We start from the raw sequence: 19,667 nt of genomic DNA, 5'->3' as shown, positions 1-19,667 counted from the left end.
ATTATTATTATTTTAATTGAAGCCTAGTTGATATACAAAATTATATTGCTTTCAGGTGCACAATATAGGGATTGAACAATTACATACATTGCAAAATGCTAACCATGATAAATGCAGTTACCAACTGTCACCATACAAAGATACTGCAATTTTATTAACTGTATTTAGAAGGGAAAGAATCATTCTCCCTCTTTATAAAAGAGCTAGGACTTGAATCCAGCCCTTCGAAATCTAAGCCATATCATTTGCTTTCCATATCATGGTTACCATCAGCAGCAGCCAACTCTCCAGGTGCTGTTCTTGGGGCTTTAAGTTTAATGGCTGTACTACACCAGTTTTTCCCTGCTGATGTTAAGGAAGCAGGGCCTGACACAACTGTTCATATCTATAAACCTGCTGCACAAAACTTAGAGAAAAAGCTGGTTTGCTAACAATACCAGGGATTTAGTCTTCCCATTTCTCACTAAATATTTGCCTTTCTACTTCCCCAAACACTTATTTAAAAAGAAAGTTAAAGTCTTGAATATTAATGTGCATTAGTTCTGCACATTGTCTTGGATCAGTAGAAGATCACAGCAGAAGAGCATATCCAATATTTAATTTCAAGTTCCCATACCATTTATTAAAGAATGTATGTGGAGAGTGATTTTGAACTCTAATTATCTCCAGCAGTCTGTTTCTGTCTTCCTTTCATTAACACACAAACAGAATTGTCTATATTTATAACTTTTGGGATGCTCTTTGGGTGTGTTTTCAGACTTTCCCTTGCTTTGATGATTTGCCAAAAATAGGTGCTTGCCCCCAGGTATCATTCCATTCCATTGCATCTTGACAATCTGCTGCTTGTCAAAGCTGCACAATAGTCCTTTGTATCCATGTCCCGGGAGCCCAGGGAACTGCTGAGTGCATCAGGTAACTTGTGCCGTATCTGATTGAACTTGGACTCCATCACACCATCTCAATGAATCAAGCAAAAGTAAATCAAAGCTTTGCTCTGCCAGTGGTCTCTCAACTCACAATACGTTTTGATTTAAGGGACTTTGGTCTGTGATCATCTCATATTTTATGAGATGATATCCAGTGAGTACAAGAAAGAATGAAACAAAACAGTCAGAGGAGAAATGTTATGAAGAACACAAGCAAGGGAGATAGGGACGTCCCACATACGGTATCATGTTAGTATTGGTAAAGGCAAATACCATAATTGGTGCTCTGCTTAACAGCTACTTCTGTGACCTTCTGGGCTCTCTCAGGGATGTTTCATGGAGACAGTCATAAAAAATTTTATGCCACAAAGAATTTTGTAAATGTTTCCATTGGCTTTTAGGCAATGGCAATTATCTGTGATGCAAGTATCAGAATAATTTTTTTCTTATAAACAGGCAAGGAAAAGCTAATATGAATTGGACTTTCTCTGCAGAGTGATACTAAATAATAAGAATATTTTAAAGGATTTTTTCTTATTATCAGGAACATATACTTATTGTACAATATTAAGGAAGATAATAAAATCACCCATAACTGCCCTCACTAAAGATAACCATTTTTAATATCTTGCTGTATTTCCTTCCAGTTTTTAATATGCATATATTTTATAACCTAGTTATAATTGTGCTGTATAGAGTTGTTTTATATCTTTTTTCTTTCAACATTATAAAAATTTTATATGTTATTAGGTTAAACATTGAATAGACTGTCATAAATCATTTAGTCTATTACTGTATGTTGGGAAATTTTGGTTGAGTTCATTTTATTTTTCTATTTAAAATGACCCTGTGATGAAGTCCTTTGAACTTTTATCTTTTAACACATATTTGATTATTCTTTTAGTATAGCTTCCTAAAAGTGGAATTTTGGGGGAATAAAAGGTATAAACATCTTTAGGGTTCATGATACATACTGACAGAATATTATCTAGGCAGGTTTTTTAATTCATCCAATTTTCTGTTCCATCAGAAGCATATAGAGTACCTGGCAAGACAGATTCTTTTTTTTTTTTATTTTTTATTGAAGGGTAGTTGAGACACAGTATTACATTAGTTTCAGGTGTACAACACAGTGATTTAACACTTATATACATGATAATTCCAGGTACCAGCTATCACCATACCAAGTTGTTACAATATTTTGACTGTATTCCTTATGCTATACATTACATCCCGGTTACTTATTTATTTTACAATTGGAAGTGTGTACTTTTTTTTTTTTTTGTGAGGGCATCTCTCATATTTATTGATCAAATGGTTATTAACCACAATAAAATTCTGTATGGGGGGGGTCAATGCTCAATGCACAATCATTAATCCACCCCAAGCCTAATTCTTGTCAGTCTCCAATCTTCTGAAGCATAACAAACAAGTTCTTACATGGAGAACAAATTCTTACATAGTGAATAAGTTACATGGTGAACATTACAAGGGCAGTCATCACAGAGGCTTTTGGTTTTGATCATGCATTATGAACTATAAACAGTCAGTTCAAATGTGAATATTCATTTGATTTTTATACTTGATTTATATGTGGATACCACATTTCTCTCTTTATTATTATTATTTTTAATAAAATGCTAAAGTGGTAGGTAGATACAAGATAAAGGTAGAATACATAGTTTAGTGTTGTAAGAGAGCAAATGTAGATGATCAGGTGTGTGCCTGTAGACAACATGTTAATCCAAGCTAGACAAGGGCAATAAAACATCCACGTATGCAGAAGATTTCTCTCAGAACAGGTGGGGGGAGGTTCTAAGCCTCACCTCTGTTGATCCCCATTTTCTCACCTGATGGCCCCCCTGCGACTGTGCCTGTCTTAGGTTGTTCCTCCCTTGAGGAATCTTACCCGGCAAGACAGATTCTTTAACTAAACATACTAGCATGTTGAAACCAGGTACACGTAGTTCACTTCAATGAAGTCACCTTGGAAAGCTATACTTGGTGCAGTTGCCTTTGTGTGTGCCATTACTTCAGAGATGCACATGATCTTGGACGCGGAGTAGCTTTACTCTGTTGACTATCTGTTCACCAGTTTGGGTTCTGAGTAATATTTCCTGTTTTCAAAAATTGCATCATCTGTTCTCAAAGAATACAGATTTGCTACCCTTGAAGATATACAAATGTGTGAATTACCAGCTGTGAAGCTGCATCTTGTCAGCAAGTAGCAAATGACTTTGGCTATTTGGTTTTCTTCTTCAAAGACTCTGCCCCTGTTCAATGCTGCTGTGACCACCAAGGGGATGCCACAGAAAGGCTGGCAATGAGGAGGGGGAGAGGGACCAAGGACAGTGTGGTCTGTGCTGTCCATAGCCTCTTCCCTCAGCAGTGTCTAAGTAACTGTGGCCACTTGGCTAATTTGATGCAGAGAAAAAATTGAGACCTGCAAATGGGGGATTAGGATAGTGTATTCATGATAAGATGATTAAAAAAAGAAATAATTTGGTTTCTCTATGGAATATGTTATAGAGGATTTTACTGATGAAAGACAGAGATACCTAGAGGCAGAGAGAAAATGAATGAGGCAAAATGTTAATAATTGGGGAAATCTATGTGAAGGGTATATCAATTACATTGTATTATTCTTGCCATTTTTCCATAGGTTTGAAAAGTTTGAAACTGAAAAGTTGAATAAAGCAAATATCAGTAAAGAAGAAAAAAAGAATATTTTCCCACTATCCTTCTAATTCTAGCTGAGATTCCTCTGTAATAAAAAGACATAAAGAGCAGAAAAACAAATGAATTACATATGAACAAACAGGAGCCCCACAAAGATAAGACTCAAAGAAGTGACCAGAGCAGGCAGCTTTTATACCTTTTAGCTAAAGAAACAATAAGTTTGTGTAGAATTGACAAAGCAAAGGGGTTTGGGCTGGGGTAGTAACTGGTGATGAATTAGCAAGGTTGGTTTATTACTGCCTTCAGGCTTAAACTTCCTGTCTTTGGTGATAAGGATGTCTTCTATTCTCCCAGTACAGGGAGGGTACCTTTTACAGAGGAGATTTATTTCATACTTTCAGGGGGATAAAGGAAGGTCAGAGTGTCCTTGCACTGGTTTTTTATCAGGTACCTGTAATTTAAAATAATTCAAAATGTGTCCACATGTAATATTTTAGGGTGACATATTCTGAACCCCTACACACACAAACAACAGCAAAATGCCCTGAAGGATGATCAAGGAATAACTGAGAATGATCAAGTGCACTGAGGCAAATGTGTATCAGAGCACATGATTTTCATGTGAGCATGAGTGGCTTCCTTTAGGATTCCTCCTTGAAGTGGGACTTCTGAAGAACTATTTCTTCCAGAAAAATATCCCATAGCAATTCCGCAAAATACATTTTCACAGACAGAATTTCTCACTCTAAGGTGGACAAGTTGGGAAGAATCTGTTTAGATACCTTGAAAGAGCAGTTAACACTTAAGATTAGTAGCACTAGAGATTAGCAGAGTGATGCTCCTCATCCAGACGCATCAGCTGCTGATGGAGGGGCATAGGAAGCAGTGGAAGACCAAGGAAGCCGAGATTATTGACACATTTAGGGCATGGACTAATGTATAATTAATAATATTCAAATTGATCTGGTCATCAAGTATTTATCACTTCTCCTTTTCAGCCAATATGTCTCGTTTGTTCCCATTCATTCTTTGAAATATTACAGAATAAAATCCCATATATCTTCAAAAAAATGACAGAGAAAGCATACACATCCTGCTGTCACTGAACTTTTGATCATTTTTCATTCTTTTGGTGTATAAACCTTTGCAGAAGTGATTATATTAGGAGATACTCATTTGGACCAAAGCGTAAGAGTGGCTATACTGTCACTCCCTGTGTCAGATTAATATTTGACAGGAAAATCTTTTTCAATATGGTAAAGGAATGATTTTCAAACTTTAGTATGCATATAAATCACCCAGGGATCTTGTTTAAAATGTAGGTTCTGATTCAATAGATCTAGATCTAGGGAGGAGTTTAAAATCCTGCATTTCTCATGGATTTCCTGGTGATGAGGAGTCTGCTGTTTCATGGACCACATTTCAAACAGTAAGTAGGGGACAAAACAAGTCTTTGAAGTCAAGCAAGGCATTAACCTCTTTGGGTCCTGTTTTCCTCAATTGTAAAAATGGAGAAAATGCATACAAATGAAATTCCTTTAAAACTGAAATTAAATAAGCTTTCTGAAAGTATGGTGTAAATTTTGCTTTCTCTAGTATCAATTTTTTTTTTTTAAACTAAAAATCCTTCCTTTGTAGGCAACCTATAAACAAAGGGATGGGAGCCAGGGGCAGTAAATTGTGCTGCAATATTGTTATTCAAGACTCTTGACACTAGTGTTGAAAACATGTGCAAAACTCATTCCTAAGGACATTGCTACTGACATATTAAGAATTCTGAGAATTTGATACTTTGTTGAAGAGCTATGACATTGACTAGTTTTTTTCTGAGAACTTTACTCCTTTCCCTTCAAGCCCCAGCTAAAATAACCAGTGCCTGTTTAGTATGGATTTGGGAGAAACGGTTAGTGAAGCCATAATCTAATAATTGTAATTATGTTATTTTCAAATACAGTCTTGAGGCATTGTGGAATGGGAGGAGCCTAATTTTCAAAGGACAAAGACAAAGCAATTGATGAGCTATTGAATATCAATAGCACTTTGAGAAAATAGCTGTGTAAGGAAACAGGCAGTGCTAAGATCCCAACCCAAATAAAAAACAAACTCACAGAATATAGAAATTCTTTTGGAAATTAAATTTTAACACTGAAGTTAAAATTCAAAGCAGACAAGCTTCATTTCCTAGTGATGTGATGAGGATTTTTTCATTTTGTTTTTAATAGTGGTAAATTTCTGGACAATGGCCAGCAGTGATAACAGAACAAGTGGTCATTATAATATCATTATAATATTTACATGGGAGTTTTGGCCTCTCTGTGGGTTTCACTTAGGTGCTCATGGGAAAAATGGGGAGCACAAACTTGCAAAGAGGCTGAAGGGGAGGGGCCAAGGTGGATCCAAAGGGTTGTGCGAGAATGACAAAATGGGAGGGAGGAAGCCAAATAAAGCCCCATAAAAAAATCACAAAGTAAACCTCTGCAGGCTGCAAACCAGCCTTGGGGTCAGCCCACTCCTCTGTCTTCTGAGCATCCTTTCCTTTTGCTTTGCCAAATAAAAAAAAACCTTTGTGGCTTTAATTCTCTATCAGGTCTTTTGTCTGAATTCTTCCCTTCCAGAAGACAAGAAATGAAGAATTCCATATCCATAGCCTGGTAACAACTACAGTTATATTACTAACTAACCTGAGGGAAGGTGGTAGCGATGATGGTGCTCTTCTGGGTAGAGTGGGGGAGAAAAGAGGACTATTTGAGCAAGGCAAAAATTAAGCAAATGGTCCTTAGGGAAGCCAAGATTGTATTTTATATAAAAAACTTAAAATATTTATAGCTTTCATAATTATGACTATACTAGTCTAACATATATTTAAGATTTAATTATTGATTCCTTTCCAATCTCATGTACAATGAAAAACACTAAGTATTTTCTTCTCTTTTTTTCTTTCCATGTTATTATTAATGTGCTCTGAGCTTCTGTTCATTTTTTACCCCACTATTTTTAAAAATTATGTGTTGTTGTCTATTTTACTCTGTATCTGAGTTCCTCCTTCCCCTGTTGCCAAACCCCCTTGGCAGGTGGCAGCTGAGGTCTTGAGCAATGGCTACTGGCTCAGTATCTTATTAGACGTGTGCATTGTGTTGAGTCATTTAAAGGGGAGACATTACAAAGGATACAGAGGAAAGAATAGAGATGTTAATAACTAGTAATATCAGCCATACCACATAGGACTATCTTGATAAGGATTGTGTATCATCAGCTTTATAATTTTTAAAATTTGCATTCATATTATTTGCCCATATCTGTATAAGGTATGTGAATAGTGCTTAGTGATACACATGGATATGCACATATGCTGTGAGTATACTTGGGTAGACCTGGTATACTGCAGTCAGTTTTGAAAGAACAAGGCAGCGATGGTCATTTTATAAGCTATTAAACTAAATAAGATGAATTTGAAGAAGCATGTCAAACTTGCTGAGAACATTTATTGCTGCCAGTTGAGATTAATAAAGTATAGAACATCTGTGCTAAAGATGAGCTATGGGGAGAGCCACCTCACCCACTGGGCGACAGGCCTCCACTCCGGCTGCCACAGTCAGGCTACAGCCCCTTTCCTGGGATGTCTTCGTGGTCACGCCTGCTTCCCAGAGAACAGCTTTGCTGCAGAGTTTGAAAGTCGCTTCATTTTTGTTTTTTGCCTTTGAGCAGCTCTCAGTTGTTTAGTTTTTAAGAAACTATCCTCTAATTCATATATAAAGTCTTCAATTTGTCCAACCTAGAGGAAGTAAACAGATACAAAATTTGTTGTTGTTTCCCTGGGTTTTGTGTACTTAAAAAAATGGTGAGGTGTTTAAAATGAAATGGCACATGCAGGTCCATATTGGAACAGAGCTGGAAGAGATGGAAATGATTAAACATGAAATCCTCCTTATGCTTCCCTTGTAGGCTCCCCTGTTTTGGGAACATGAAGCAGACGTGCAGGAGTTTGCTTTACCACTCAGTCCTCTGTGCCGGGTGTGGGAATGGGGGATTATCATTACATGCTGTATTTAATGGTCAGTAAAACCAGGAAGTTCAAAAAGAAGTGGTGAAAAATTACTCAGTTATCAAAAGGAAGAATGAAGACAAACAAATCAAGTCCCTCAAAGCCAGAGATTCTGACACCCTCAACCAACTTGGGAGAAAAATGAATATTCCACATTGTCTTAGCAAGAACCATGTCTTTTTTCAATTCAAAGGAAATTTTGAAAAACAAATACATTTTCTTTAGAAATGGCACACTCTAAGGAATAAGATAAAGCTATACAAACAATAATCCTTAGAGAAAGCTGTTAGTCTTTCTCCAAGGAAAAGATAATTATTCAATGACAATTCATTGAACGTATTATACTATTTGTCAGAAAGAACTATAGAATAAAACAGTCTCTCTGTGCTGAGTTGGGCCCTCATGAAATTCACAATTCATGCTTAACCCTGACTCCCAGGACCTGCCTATTGTATTAACCTGAAGAGCCCATAGTCGTAAAGTTAGCTGAAAGCTACAGCACTTACTATTCAAGGTGCATGAACATATCATCTACTTAAGATAAAAGCACTTATAGCTCCAATTTGAGTTCTACTTTTAAATCACTTGATTTATCATTCAGAGTAACATCCAAAAGATAATTCATATAGTCAAAAAGAGAATAATAAATGCTAATAAACTCATCTGTATGCTGTGTTTAGGTTTTACGTCACACCAGTGATGAAAACTGCCCATTGGTTTCCTTAAGAAAATAAGATAACTTATTTATGTGAACAGTTCCTTCTGAAAACCTAATATTACTTCAAGTAAATTTCTCCAAAAGTGCATTGTTGTTTATGATGTCTGATCATTGAAGCAATCATCAAAATAATTTGGCAGAATATTTTTGGATCCTGTCATGAAGTCAATGAATTAGTCTATGTGTCCCATACATTTATACTCTCCAACTTACACCATAATCATAAGAAAAAAACTAATATAGAGCACAATCAAAACAAACAAAATGGATGGCACTTTCCTGTTACTTCAGTAGTTGAGTTGATGACTTGCTCATGTTATTTGCACTGGAAATCCATCATTTAAATCAAAGCTCGTTACAATTAGAATGCTTGCAATTAGCCCCAGTACAATTTAAAATTACAATCTTAATGCAACAGAAAAAGCTTCTTTCAAGGATACAGAAAAAATAATTGTTTTTAAATGTTCATTAGGTGGCTGAAGTCTTTTTCTTTTTTTAATTGTATTTAGTAACAACAGTGTTGACAATTGGGTTTCTTTTCATTAGAAAAGACAAAAAAGAAACACAAGATGTGCTCTGGAATAGAGTACCCCTGAATAAACTGGGAAGTCTAGGGTACACACTACATGCATGTCTCACCTGGCCTATGTGTTCAACTCCTACCTAGTGTACATGCTATCCTTTCAACAGAGTCTTCTAATGATACTGGAATGATCTTTCTAAAATGGAAACTCAATCACATTTTCCCCTTGCTTAAAATACCTAAATGGTTTCCCCAGTCCTAACTTACCGTGGCTTACAAAGCTCTGTGTGATCTGGTTTTACTTGTGCCTCTAGTTCTGTTTCTGTCAGCTCCATTTGCCTCAGCCTTGTGGTACATCTGTTACCTGAGCATAGCCGTGCAGTGTTCTCTGTGCCCTGACCTCCCTAATGCCACGCCCTCTGATAGAATGCTCCTACCTATTCTCTGGACTTCAGGTTCAACATCAGTGCCAGTGCTCAGGGATGTCCTTGATAGCCCAGACCAGGTTAGGGTTCTCAGTAACATAGCAGCCCATTCGTCTCTTTGCATAATATAGTTTTTTATTTGATTGTTTATAATGATTTACAATATCTGTCTTCCCATCTGGGCTTTAAGCTTCAGAAGGTAGGAACTAGTTCCATGTTGTCTACTGTTCCCAGCACCTAGAATATGGCAGACCCTAAACAATCCTACTATCTGATAATAGAGCTGAAGACATTCAGAAACTAATGTATTTTTCCTTACTCAAAGTGATGCCTGGTATGGAGCAAAGCAGAAGGCTTTCTCCTCTCTTACAAGTTAAAAAATCACTACTTACATATGCTATCACATTATTACCATTGTTTAGCTTTGACACTCTCAAAGCAAGGTAATAACAAGGCAAGGTCTTCATATTTGAAACAGCCAGAGGTAGAAAGACCACTCACTGGATAAGGAGTTAGAAGTGTTGAATTCTGCTCTTGGCCTGGCTTACAACCATGATCTATGACCTGAGAGAAGTCACTTGGCCATTCTGAGCTTCAGTTTTCACCAATTTTTGATGAAGAAAGGATTGGCCTGGATAATTTCCAAGAACACACCATGTCAAAAAATTCCATGACTTATACTCACTTCAAATCTAAGTTAGTCCAGCCTTAAGATGAGCCCTCCCATTTTTAAAATCAGAGGTTATATTCTCTTATATTATACCATTAGATGAATGATACGATATGCAGCTAAGTAAGTCAATTTTAGCTTCTGTACTTAGTGAAGTGTAGGAGAGCTGCAACATGTTTTTAGTAAAGCTGGCTCTTTATTTTCTTTTTTAAGTCAAGGAAAGAAAAATGCTGGTTGGAAAGAAAATAGATTCATATAACTAAGAAGAACAGATTGCAAATGACAGAAATTTCTATAAAGCCCTGAGGGAAATAAAACACAAAGAAATATGTGAGCATGTAAGGAAGGAAATAAGCCAGTTTTTGGAGCAGAGGCCTTATTAGACTTTCTTTCTGGTACAGAGTCTACTTACTTAACTGTATCAGATAGTCTACTTGGTCATTGTGGGTCTAATTTTCCCATTTGCAAAATGAGCAGATAACATTTTCTTGTGCCAGTGCTGACTTGGCATTGTAGAGATATGGACATTAGACCAAATGGGCTTGCAGAGAATTTTGGGATGTCAGATGACCAAGGGGAGCTAAGGTCTAATTAGGAAGGAAGACTCTCACTTGTCATTTGACTATTAGTCATAATCAACATCAAAGAGTAAGGGAATTGTTGTCAATTATTTTCTCAGCTTTTAATTCTTATAGACAAAAGTTTGTCAGTCATTTATCATAAATTTAAAAAGTTGAAAAATGATGACTATAAAACTCTAAAAGAGAACACAGCCTGAGAAGTATAGGAGGCCTCAAAATTGAAATTCTAAAAGTACGAGAACAAATAATTCTAGTAAGGAAGAAATGTGGAGGTAACTACATAGAACAAAACATAATACCAGGAAATTTCTAGTCAGCTCAGATTTCAAAGGAAGTTTACTCATTCTTTCCTGCAAAGATTTTTTGAACATCTACTAGGTATTTGACACTATACTTGGGTGAAAAGCAGAAGTATCAAGGTGCTTGCTTATGAGAAATTCATATTCATGTAGGATAGGCAGTTAATGAAAAAATGATTGCAATAAAACATAATTGCTTATATAATAGTTACATACAAAAAGTTTTGTGAGCAAAAGTGTCAATGCAGCAAATTCTATCTGAAGGATGTGGAGGTGCATTGGAGGAGATAGGAGCTGGGTCATTGCCAGGACAAGCAATGCATCCCAGACAGAGGAAATGGCACCCATAAAAGCAAGGTTGTGGAAGAACATGGGCTATTTGATAGGGATGAGTTGCTTGTAACATGGAATGCCCATAGATGGGCATGAGGAGCCTGGGAGTGGAGATGCATACAGCAGGAAATATAGACTGGGATCAGCTTATAAAAAGTTGAGAATATTTAGCTAAGTGATTAGAAAGATAAATCTGGTACCATTATGTGGAATGGAAAGCAGCCAGGGAGACTAGAAGCAGGTGGATCAATTAGGGCAGCAGTGCAATAGGATATGGAAACTACGATGAGAGCCTGCATGAAGGATTTAAGAGACATTTAGAAAGCAAGAGCTATAGAGTAGATGAAACATTCTGTGTGGAGATAAGAAGGCAGGAAAAATTAGGAATGGCGGTGAAGTTTCTTCGAGATGATGACATCTCAGTGAATTAAATAATACCATTGGATGAACAGTTTCAGAAAAAAGAAATGAGCTTGATTGGTGACAAAGATAAGATAGAAAAAAGTCACATAATCAGGAATAAATGAAAAAATCGAGCTGTTATAACAGCCTAGAATGAAGCAAAACTCCAAATTAGAACAAAACAAAAACCCACCATTTTTGTACTCTACCATGTGAGAGGTATTCTAGCAGATAAAAAATGCTAAGAGGAACAAAAATGATACTTTCAGTTATTCAGAGCAAAAAGGAGGTTATGGCAGAGATATAGCTTGCTATAGGTCAGATGTATCTGGGCTGGAACCCCAGATCCAGCATTTTCTTGCTGTGTGACTTTGGGCAAACGCATTTAATCTCTTGGAACCATCAATTATTTCAAAGGATCCTAGTGAGAGTAAATTAAACAATTTATGTGAATTATCTGCAAAGGTTTAAATTGCTATTATTTAGTAGTAGTATTAATACTTGAATCTGGAAGTGTATGTTCAGTAAATAGAAAAAAAATAAATGAATAAAAAAAAGTGAAATAAAAAGCTAAACAACTTTACTAGAGACCATATTTTTGGCCTCTACTCCATGAGGTGTGTTGCCTCAGTAACTGTGCTAATTGTAGTTTCTTATACATCAAAGTCTTGAGATTAGGTCTCAAAATTCAACTTTATAAAAGGCAGAGCTATGAGGGAGCAGAGATGGGAGGGGAGGAATGTGAGTTTCTGATAGTATGTATTAGCTGCAAGTCCAATATAAAGAGAAATCTTGCCATTTACAACACTGATGGATCTTGAGAGCATAATGCTAAGTGAAATCAGTCAGACAGAGAAAGATGTCTGAATTAATAAATAATAATGATGTCTCATTAATTAATGAGAGCAGATTGGTGATTGTCAGCAATGGGGGTTGGGCAGTATGAGTGAAAGTCATTAAAAGTTACAAACTTCCAGTTTTGAAATATGTAAGTTGTGGAGATGCACAGTGTATTGACTATAGTTAATAATAGTCTATTGCATATTCAAAAGTTGATAAGAGAGTAGATCTTTAAAGTTCTCATCACAAGAAAAGAAATTTGTAGCTATATGTGGTAATGTATGTTAACTAGATTTATCATGGTGATCACTTTGTGATCACATAAATATCGAATCATTATGTTATACACCTAAAACTAATGTATGTCAACAATATCTCAATAAAAAATATGAAAAACCTCTCAAGTAAAATGTGTCTCTCTCAAAGGAGACAATAGTTTTTTCCCTTCCCTGCTAAAGCCATGTCACATCTGGGCTATTATGCTCAGTTCTGGGTGTGTCCAGGGTCTTACTCCAAATTGTATAAAGAAAAGTTGAAGTATCTGGAGGTGTTTAATATGGAGAAGGGAAAATGTAACAGGAATCTGTAGTATCTAAGTATATGATGGTGGTTACTTGGAAGAGGTGGTGGTTATATTTTGTATTAGTTCACATACTGGAAAGCATGATGTCTAGAATTAGACGGTAAATTTGATTCTTGATTCTTCCACAAGTCATGTGACTTAACTTCTCCACTTAAATTTTGTCATCTCTAGTGTAAATAACTAATCATATTAACCATAGTCTGCTTTACAGGGTTTTTGTGAGGATTAAATGACTTGAGGTTTGTGAAAAGCTCTTCCATAAATGGCTAAGCCCTCCATAAAGATTGTAATACATAGTGTAGTGCCTGGCTGTTTCATAATATGTTCTCAATAAATATTTGTTGAGTCAATGAACAACTGAATGACTAGTTAAATGAGTGAAAAAGTAGGTATTATATCAATATAGATATAAACGTTTTTTCTTAACTGTGTAAAAATGAAAGGGACTTTAGGGTGAGGTATGGTGACCCCATCATCAGAGACTGAAATTCAAACATTAGATGACTCCTTTGGAAGACATGAAGTATTTATGAGTCATATGTGAACTAGGGGTTAGATTAAATAAACTTTAAAAATTGATTCCAACTTTAAAGTACTAGTTCTATGATGTTTGGTTTGGCCTGGATGCACTCTACTGAAACGTGCTCAATGGAAGGAGAACATTGCAATTTACCTTGTGCCACATGGAGAAGCACTATGGAGATGAGAGGGATTAACCACATCTGTTGTAGTGTTGTGTATAATGAAGGTACTGAACTGGTTAATATAAACACCTATAGATATTGGGATTCTTGGGCCTCCCCAATGTCCCAGTTATAAAATCATCATACCTATAAGACCTAAATTTCCTTCTCCAGATGTATCAAAATTTTATTTTGCATCCCAAGTGCCCCTTCTATTGATTAGCTTCATAGCAGAAGGTAATTCACAGCACACTGCATTTCCTTTTAAATCTATAACTGCCCCTGATTATTTGCTGGCACTTATATTTCTGTTCAGTTAATAATCTTATGTTTTTTCAGTGTATCAAAAGTTATGATTTTCTACTGGATTCCAGGATAAAATGCAACATGTTTACAGATTTTAAAATGATATATTTTCTCACATACAACCACCTCATAGTCATTTTCAATACAGGCATGCTAAAAGTTACTTGAGTATTTACTCAATAATCTTTTGCTATAAAATTGGTCTGGATCTTATATGTAGGTGGAAAATATGGGGCTGCCCTTGGGTCAGGTGACTCTCTGCTCATTTGAGAGCTTCCTTGTGAAGAAAGGTTCCTACTGACCATCTACCATTTTGTGATGCTGACTGTGGCTTCATTTGCACATAGATCCAAACTATTTTCATTTGACAATTGAAGACATGTGAGCTGGGGTGAAAGCCGTACTGCTTCCTTCTGTTTATTGTGTAAAAGCTGACCATGAGACCAAGGGAATTAAAGGAAAAAATGAATTTTAGGACAATCAAGAATGATGAATGGTAAACTAAGGAAAGAAATGACAAGAAGCTCAACATGAGCAAAACTGGTGAGAGAGGATAACAGTAAGGAACTGCACAGCAGTAGCCTGATACAGCTTTTGAAAGGGGAGCCATTCAGAGGTGGTAGAGGGGAAGGAAAGTCACTGTGGAGATGTGGGTGACTCCCCTTTCCTCCCAAAGTCATTTAAAATCAAATATGACTGGGAAGAGCTGAATTGTGCTCCCTCAAAATTCATATGTTGAGTCTTAATCTGAGTCTTAACCTCAGAAAGTGAATTTACTTTGACATAGTGTCTTTACAGAGATAGTCAAGTTAAAATGAAGTCATTAGAGTGGGCCCTAATCCAAAATGACTGGTGTCCTTATAAAAAGGGGGAAATTTGGACACAGTCAGGCACACAGGGAGAGTGCCATATGAAGATGAGGGCAGAAATTGGGGTGAAACTCCTACAAGCTAAGGTATGACAAAATTGCTAGCAAGCCATCAGAGGCTAGAAAGGCATAGAACTAATTCTTCCTCATGGCCCTCAGAAGGAACCAACCCAGATGACACTTTAATTTTGAGCTCGGAGCCTCCAGAACTGTGAGATGATGAATTTCTGTTTAAACCACTTAGTTTATGATACTTTGTTATAGCAGTCCCAGCAAACGAATACAACTATGAAGCCATAAAGTGAATGAATGGAAGTTCATTTAAGTTCTCATTTTCTCCTCAAACATGACTCTGATGCTTTCTCAAATTCACTTTCCCATTGGTTGGTGCTCCCTCCTTGGTTCCCACTACAAAGGTTTAATGCACACCTTGGGAACCCAGGTGTTCTCTTCTCAATAGTGGCAATGAGAGAAAGCTGACATCAAATATGAAAGCATAGCTAAATTGCACTGAGGAAGAAGACACTGGGCTTGAACTGGAACTTCCTATTGGATTTCATGTAGTCTGGACAAACGAGAGAGGATTAGGTATGTTTATAGGGGTTCGTTTGCATTTGTTCCTACCTCAGGAATTGGGTTCTCAAAATATTATTTATAGTAAAGCTTTTAAAGATGTTTAAGAAGAAAAATGGTAGACGAAATAAGAATTGGGTTCTTCAAGAATAAATATCAGGTTTGTATGACTGTGGTGATGGTTACAGAATGAGAATGTGTTTCCAGCGATTAGCGGTATAGACCAAAATTCTCTGGGCAAAGCAGACACTTGCCTCCACCACAGTGGATTTGATAACATTAGTTTCTTTGCTCTGTTCCCATTTGGTTTCCAGACCAAATGCTTTTAAATATTTATCATCCAAAATAGTTTGAATTTTAATGCTCATTAGAATGACAATTGTTTTCAAACAGGCTTGAAATTAATTTCTAAAATAAATTTAGTTTCTGAAACAGAGTTGTTTCTGCTACTCATAATATAGCAGTTTCCTTAAGCTTTTGGCGAGCATTCAAACAGACAAATAATCCTCACATTTGTCCTTTCTCATTTAGTGAATTTGGTATGTGATTAGTATTTTAGTCATAAAAATACAAAATGAAAATCTGAGGCAACTACTCCTGAGATGTTACAAAATATTCAAAAAATCTCCCTGCTAAACTGTATCAGCAACTCTTAATTGAAAATGTCCATAATGATAGCACTTTTTAGGCTAGTACAGAGTCAAAAACAATCATAAAATCTTGCTATCACTTTGGTCAAGAAAACAACTATAATGGCTTTAAAAAAATTACTTTTCAACAATTAATGGCCAAAGTATCTGCAGATTTAAATATATCATGCATTTTTAGCTTTTATTTTGAGATAACTATAGATTTACATGTATCAGTAAGAAGCAGTATAGGAAGAACCTGTGTATGCTCTGCAATTTGCCCCAATGGTAACATCTTGCACAACTGTAGTGGAATACCACAGTCAGGATACTGGCATTTATATAGTCAAGATACAGGGCAGTTCTATTACCATAAAGGTCTCCCATGTTGCCTTTTTATAGCTACACCCATTTTTCTCCTGGTCCCACCCTCTTTAGCCCTTGGCAACCACTGATATGTTGTCCATTTCTTTAATTTTATCATTTTAAGAAGGTTATATAAATGTAATCATATAGTATATAATTCCATACTTCTCTGGAGAATTGTTCAGGCTATTGTGGGTATCAACAGTTTGTTTCTTTTTGCTGCTGAGTAGTATTCCATGGTACAGATATAGCACAGTTGTTTAATGATTCCCCCTTTGAAAGACATCTAGATTGCTTCCAATTTTTGACCATTATAAATTAAGTTGCTATGTATAGGTTTTTGTGTGAACTTAGGACTTTATTTCTCTGCAATAAATGTCCAAGAGTACAATTGTAGGTCATATGATAGTTGTATATTTAGTTTTATAAAGAAACTGTCATATTTTTTCCCATAGAGGCTGTACCATTTTACATTCTACCAGCAATGTATGAATAATCCAATTTCTCTGCATCCTCACCAGCATTTAGTGTTGCCATTATTTTTTATCTTAGTCATTTTGATAGGTATGTAGTGATTTATCTCATTATAGTTTACTTTGCATTTTTCTAATGACTAGTGATATTGAGCATCTTTTAATGTGTTCATTTGCCATTCTCTTTTGCACACCTTCAAATTGGATTAATTGATTTTTTTCTGTTGAATTTTAAGAGATATTTATATAATCTAAGTACTAATACTTTGTTGGATATGTAGTTTACAAATATTTTTCTCTTGCCCTGTTACTTGTCTTTTCATCCTTTCAAAAGAATCTTGTACAAAAGTTCTCTATTTTGATAACTCTAATTTATCAATAACAGAAAAATAATAGGAAAATCTTCAAATCCTAGGATAATCCATGAATCAAAAAAGAAGTCTCAAGGAAAATGAAAAATTATATTGAACTGAATGAAAATGAAAATGTAATATAGCAGAACTTAGGGAATACAGAAAAAGCAGCATTAAAAGATAAATTTATAACACTAAATTAATAAATGAATGATATATTTTTATATAATTATTAATTAAAGCAATTTGATTTATAAATCATGTTATTCCATAGAAGTTGAAGAAAACATTATGATTTAAGTTTTTAAAATTTGTTGAGGCTTGTTTATGGCCTATGATATGGTCTATTTTGGTATATAATCCATGGGCACTTGAAAAGAATGTATATTCTAGTTGTTGGTGGATGGATGTTCTACAAATATTGGTTAGATCCTGTTGGTTGATGCTGTTATTGAGTTATATATATCTTGTTGACTTTTCTGATTAATTGTCTATCAAATGTTGAGAGAGAGGAGTTGAAATCTTCAACTGTAATTGTGGATATGTCCAATCAGTTTTTGTTTCATATATTTGGCAGCCTTGTTGTTTGGTGCATATACATTCATGATTGCTTTGCCTTCTTCATGAATTGACCCTTTTATCATTATACAATCCCTGTCTGTCTCTGGTAATTTCCTTTGCTATGAAGTCTACTTTGATATTAATATAGTCACTACTACATTCCTTATATTGATATTTGTGTGATATAATTTTCTCACCCTTTGACTTTTAGCCTACCTATGTCATTAAATTTGGAGTGAGTCTGTAGATAGTATATAGTTGAATCATGTTTTTAATTCCATTTTGCAAATCTCTGTCCTTTAATTGTTGTAGTTAGAACATTTACATTTAATAGAATTATTGCTTTGTTAGGTCTTTGTCATTTTATTTCTTATTTTGTTCTCTTGCTTTTGCTTTTCTGTTTTTTTTTTTCTATTTCCTTTCCTACTGAAACATTGTTTTAGAATTCCAGTTCAATTTTATCTAGAGTGCTTTTGGTACATCTTTTTGTATAGTTTCTTTAGTAGTAGTTGCTCTAGGTACACACACACACAAACACACACTTATAATTACCTACATTTCAATTGAACATAAAATGCATAAGCCAATAGATAGCAAACAATTTCAATCTACTGGTGTTTTCGTTTAATGCTTAAAGTGTACAAATTTTACATTTAGAAGGTTATTAGTTATTGATTAAATTTCCTTAATAGATATAGACCTATTTATATTGTTTATTTCATCTTGTATTATTTTGCCATATTGTATCTTTCAAGGAATTGGACCATTTCATCTATGTTTTCAAATTTGTGGGTATAGAATTGTTCATAGTACTCCTTTATTATCCTTTTAATTTCAGTGGGATCTATAGTGATGTCCCCTCTTTCATTTCTGATATTGGTAGTTTGTGTCCCTTGTCTTTTTTTCTTAGTTACCCTGTCTAGAGGCTTATTGATTTTATTGATCTTTCTGAAGAACCAGTTTTGGTTTAGTTGATTTTTTGTTTTCACTTTCATTGATTTCTGCTCTAATTATTGCTATTTCTTTTCTTCTGCTTTGTTTGGATTTAATTTGTTCTTACTTTTCTAGTTTCCTAAGATGAAACTTAGACAACTAACCTTAGACCTTCCTTCTTTCATAATATATGCATTCAGTGTTATAAATTTCCCTCTAAGCACTATTTGCACTGTATCCCACAAATGTTGATAAATGTTCAATTTCACTCAAATATTTAAAGATTTTCCTTGAGATTTTTTTTCTTGACTCATGTATTTAGAAGTATGTTGTTTAATCTCCATGTAGTTTGAGATTTTCCAGTTATCTTTATGTTACTGATTTCTAATTTAATTCCACTGTGGTCTGAGAGCAGACATTGTATGATATCAACTATTTTGAATTTGTTAAGGTGTGTTTTATGGCCTAGAATGTGGTCTATCTTGGTGAATGGGCAATAATAATATCAATAATGTATTTGCTTATATATGATTATGTACATGTCTTATGTGTGTGTGTGTGTGTGTGTGTGTGTGTGTATATGCTTATGTTTGCTTTATATAAGCAAAGTGAGTAACAAAATCAATGTTATAGAAGATGGGAAAAGGATTTAAGATTTTTTGTATTATAAGGTACTCACACTACTTCTATAGTGTTACGTGAAAGTGACTTGGATTAGTTGTAAATGTAATTTGGAAACTTTAAGGCCAACACTAAAAAAGAAGTATAAGAAAAGAAGTATAACTGATATACTAAGAAAGGAAAGAAAATGGAATTATGTAAAATGACCAATTAAAAGCACAAAAGGCAGAAAAAGAGTGGGAGATTGTTATGACTTTGTTAACATCTGTAAAGTAGAGCA

The 19,667-nt window shown here is 35.2% G+C and overlaps 1 protein-coding gene across 2 annotated transcripts in view; it reads right to left on the bottom strand.

The window, feature by feature from the left end:
• Window positions 1-7,033: 7,033 nt before the first annotated feature.
• SPATA16 (spermatogenesis associated 16) overlaps window positions 7,034-19,667 on the bottom strand; it is a 212,783-nt gene continuing 200,149 nt past the window's right edge. For both annotated transcript variants that reach the window (XM_037003739.2, XM_073230426.1), the window contains one exon: window positions 7,034-7,377. In XM_037003739.2, coding sequence (XP_036859634.2) covers window positions 7,234-7,377 — 144 coding nt within the window. In that variant the 3' untranslated portion in view covers window positions 7,034-7,233. The remainder of the gene's footprint in view (window positions 7,378-19,667) is intronic.

The sequence above is a fragment of the Manis javanica genome, chromosome 3 (genome assembly GCF_040802235.1).
Source record: "Manis javanica isolate MJ-LG chromosome 3, MJ_LKY, whole genome shotgun sequence".
Classification (NCBI taxonomy): domain Eukaryota; kingdom Metazoa; phylum Chordata; class Mammalia; order Pholidota; family Manidae; genus Manis; species Manis javanica.
This window is presented reverse-complemented; position numbering and strand designations above follow the sequence as displayed.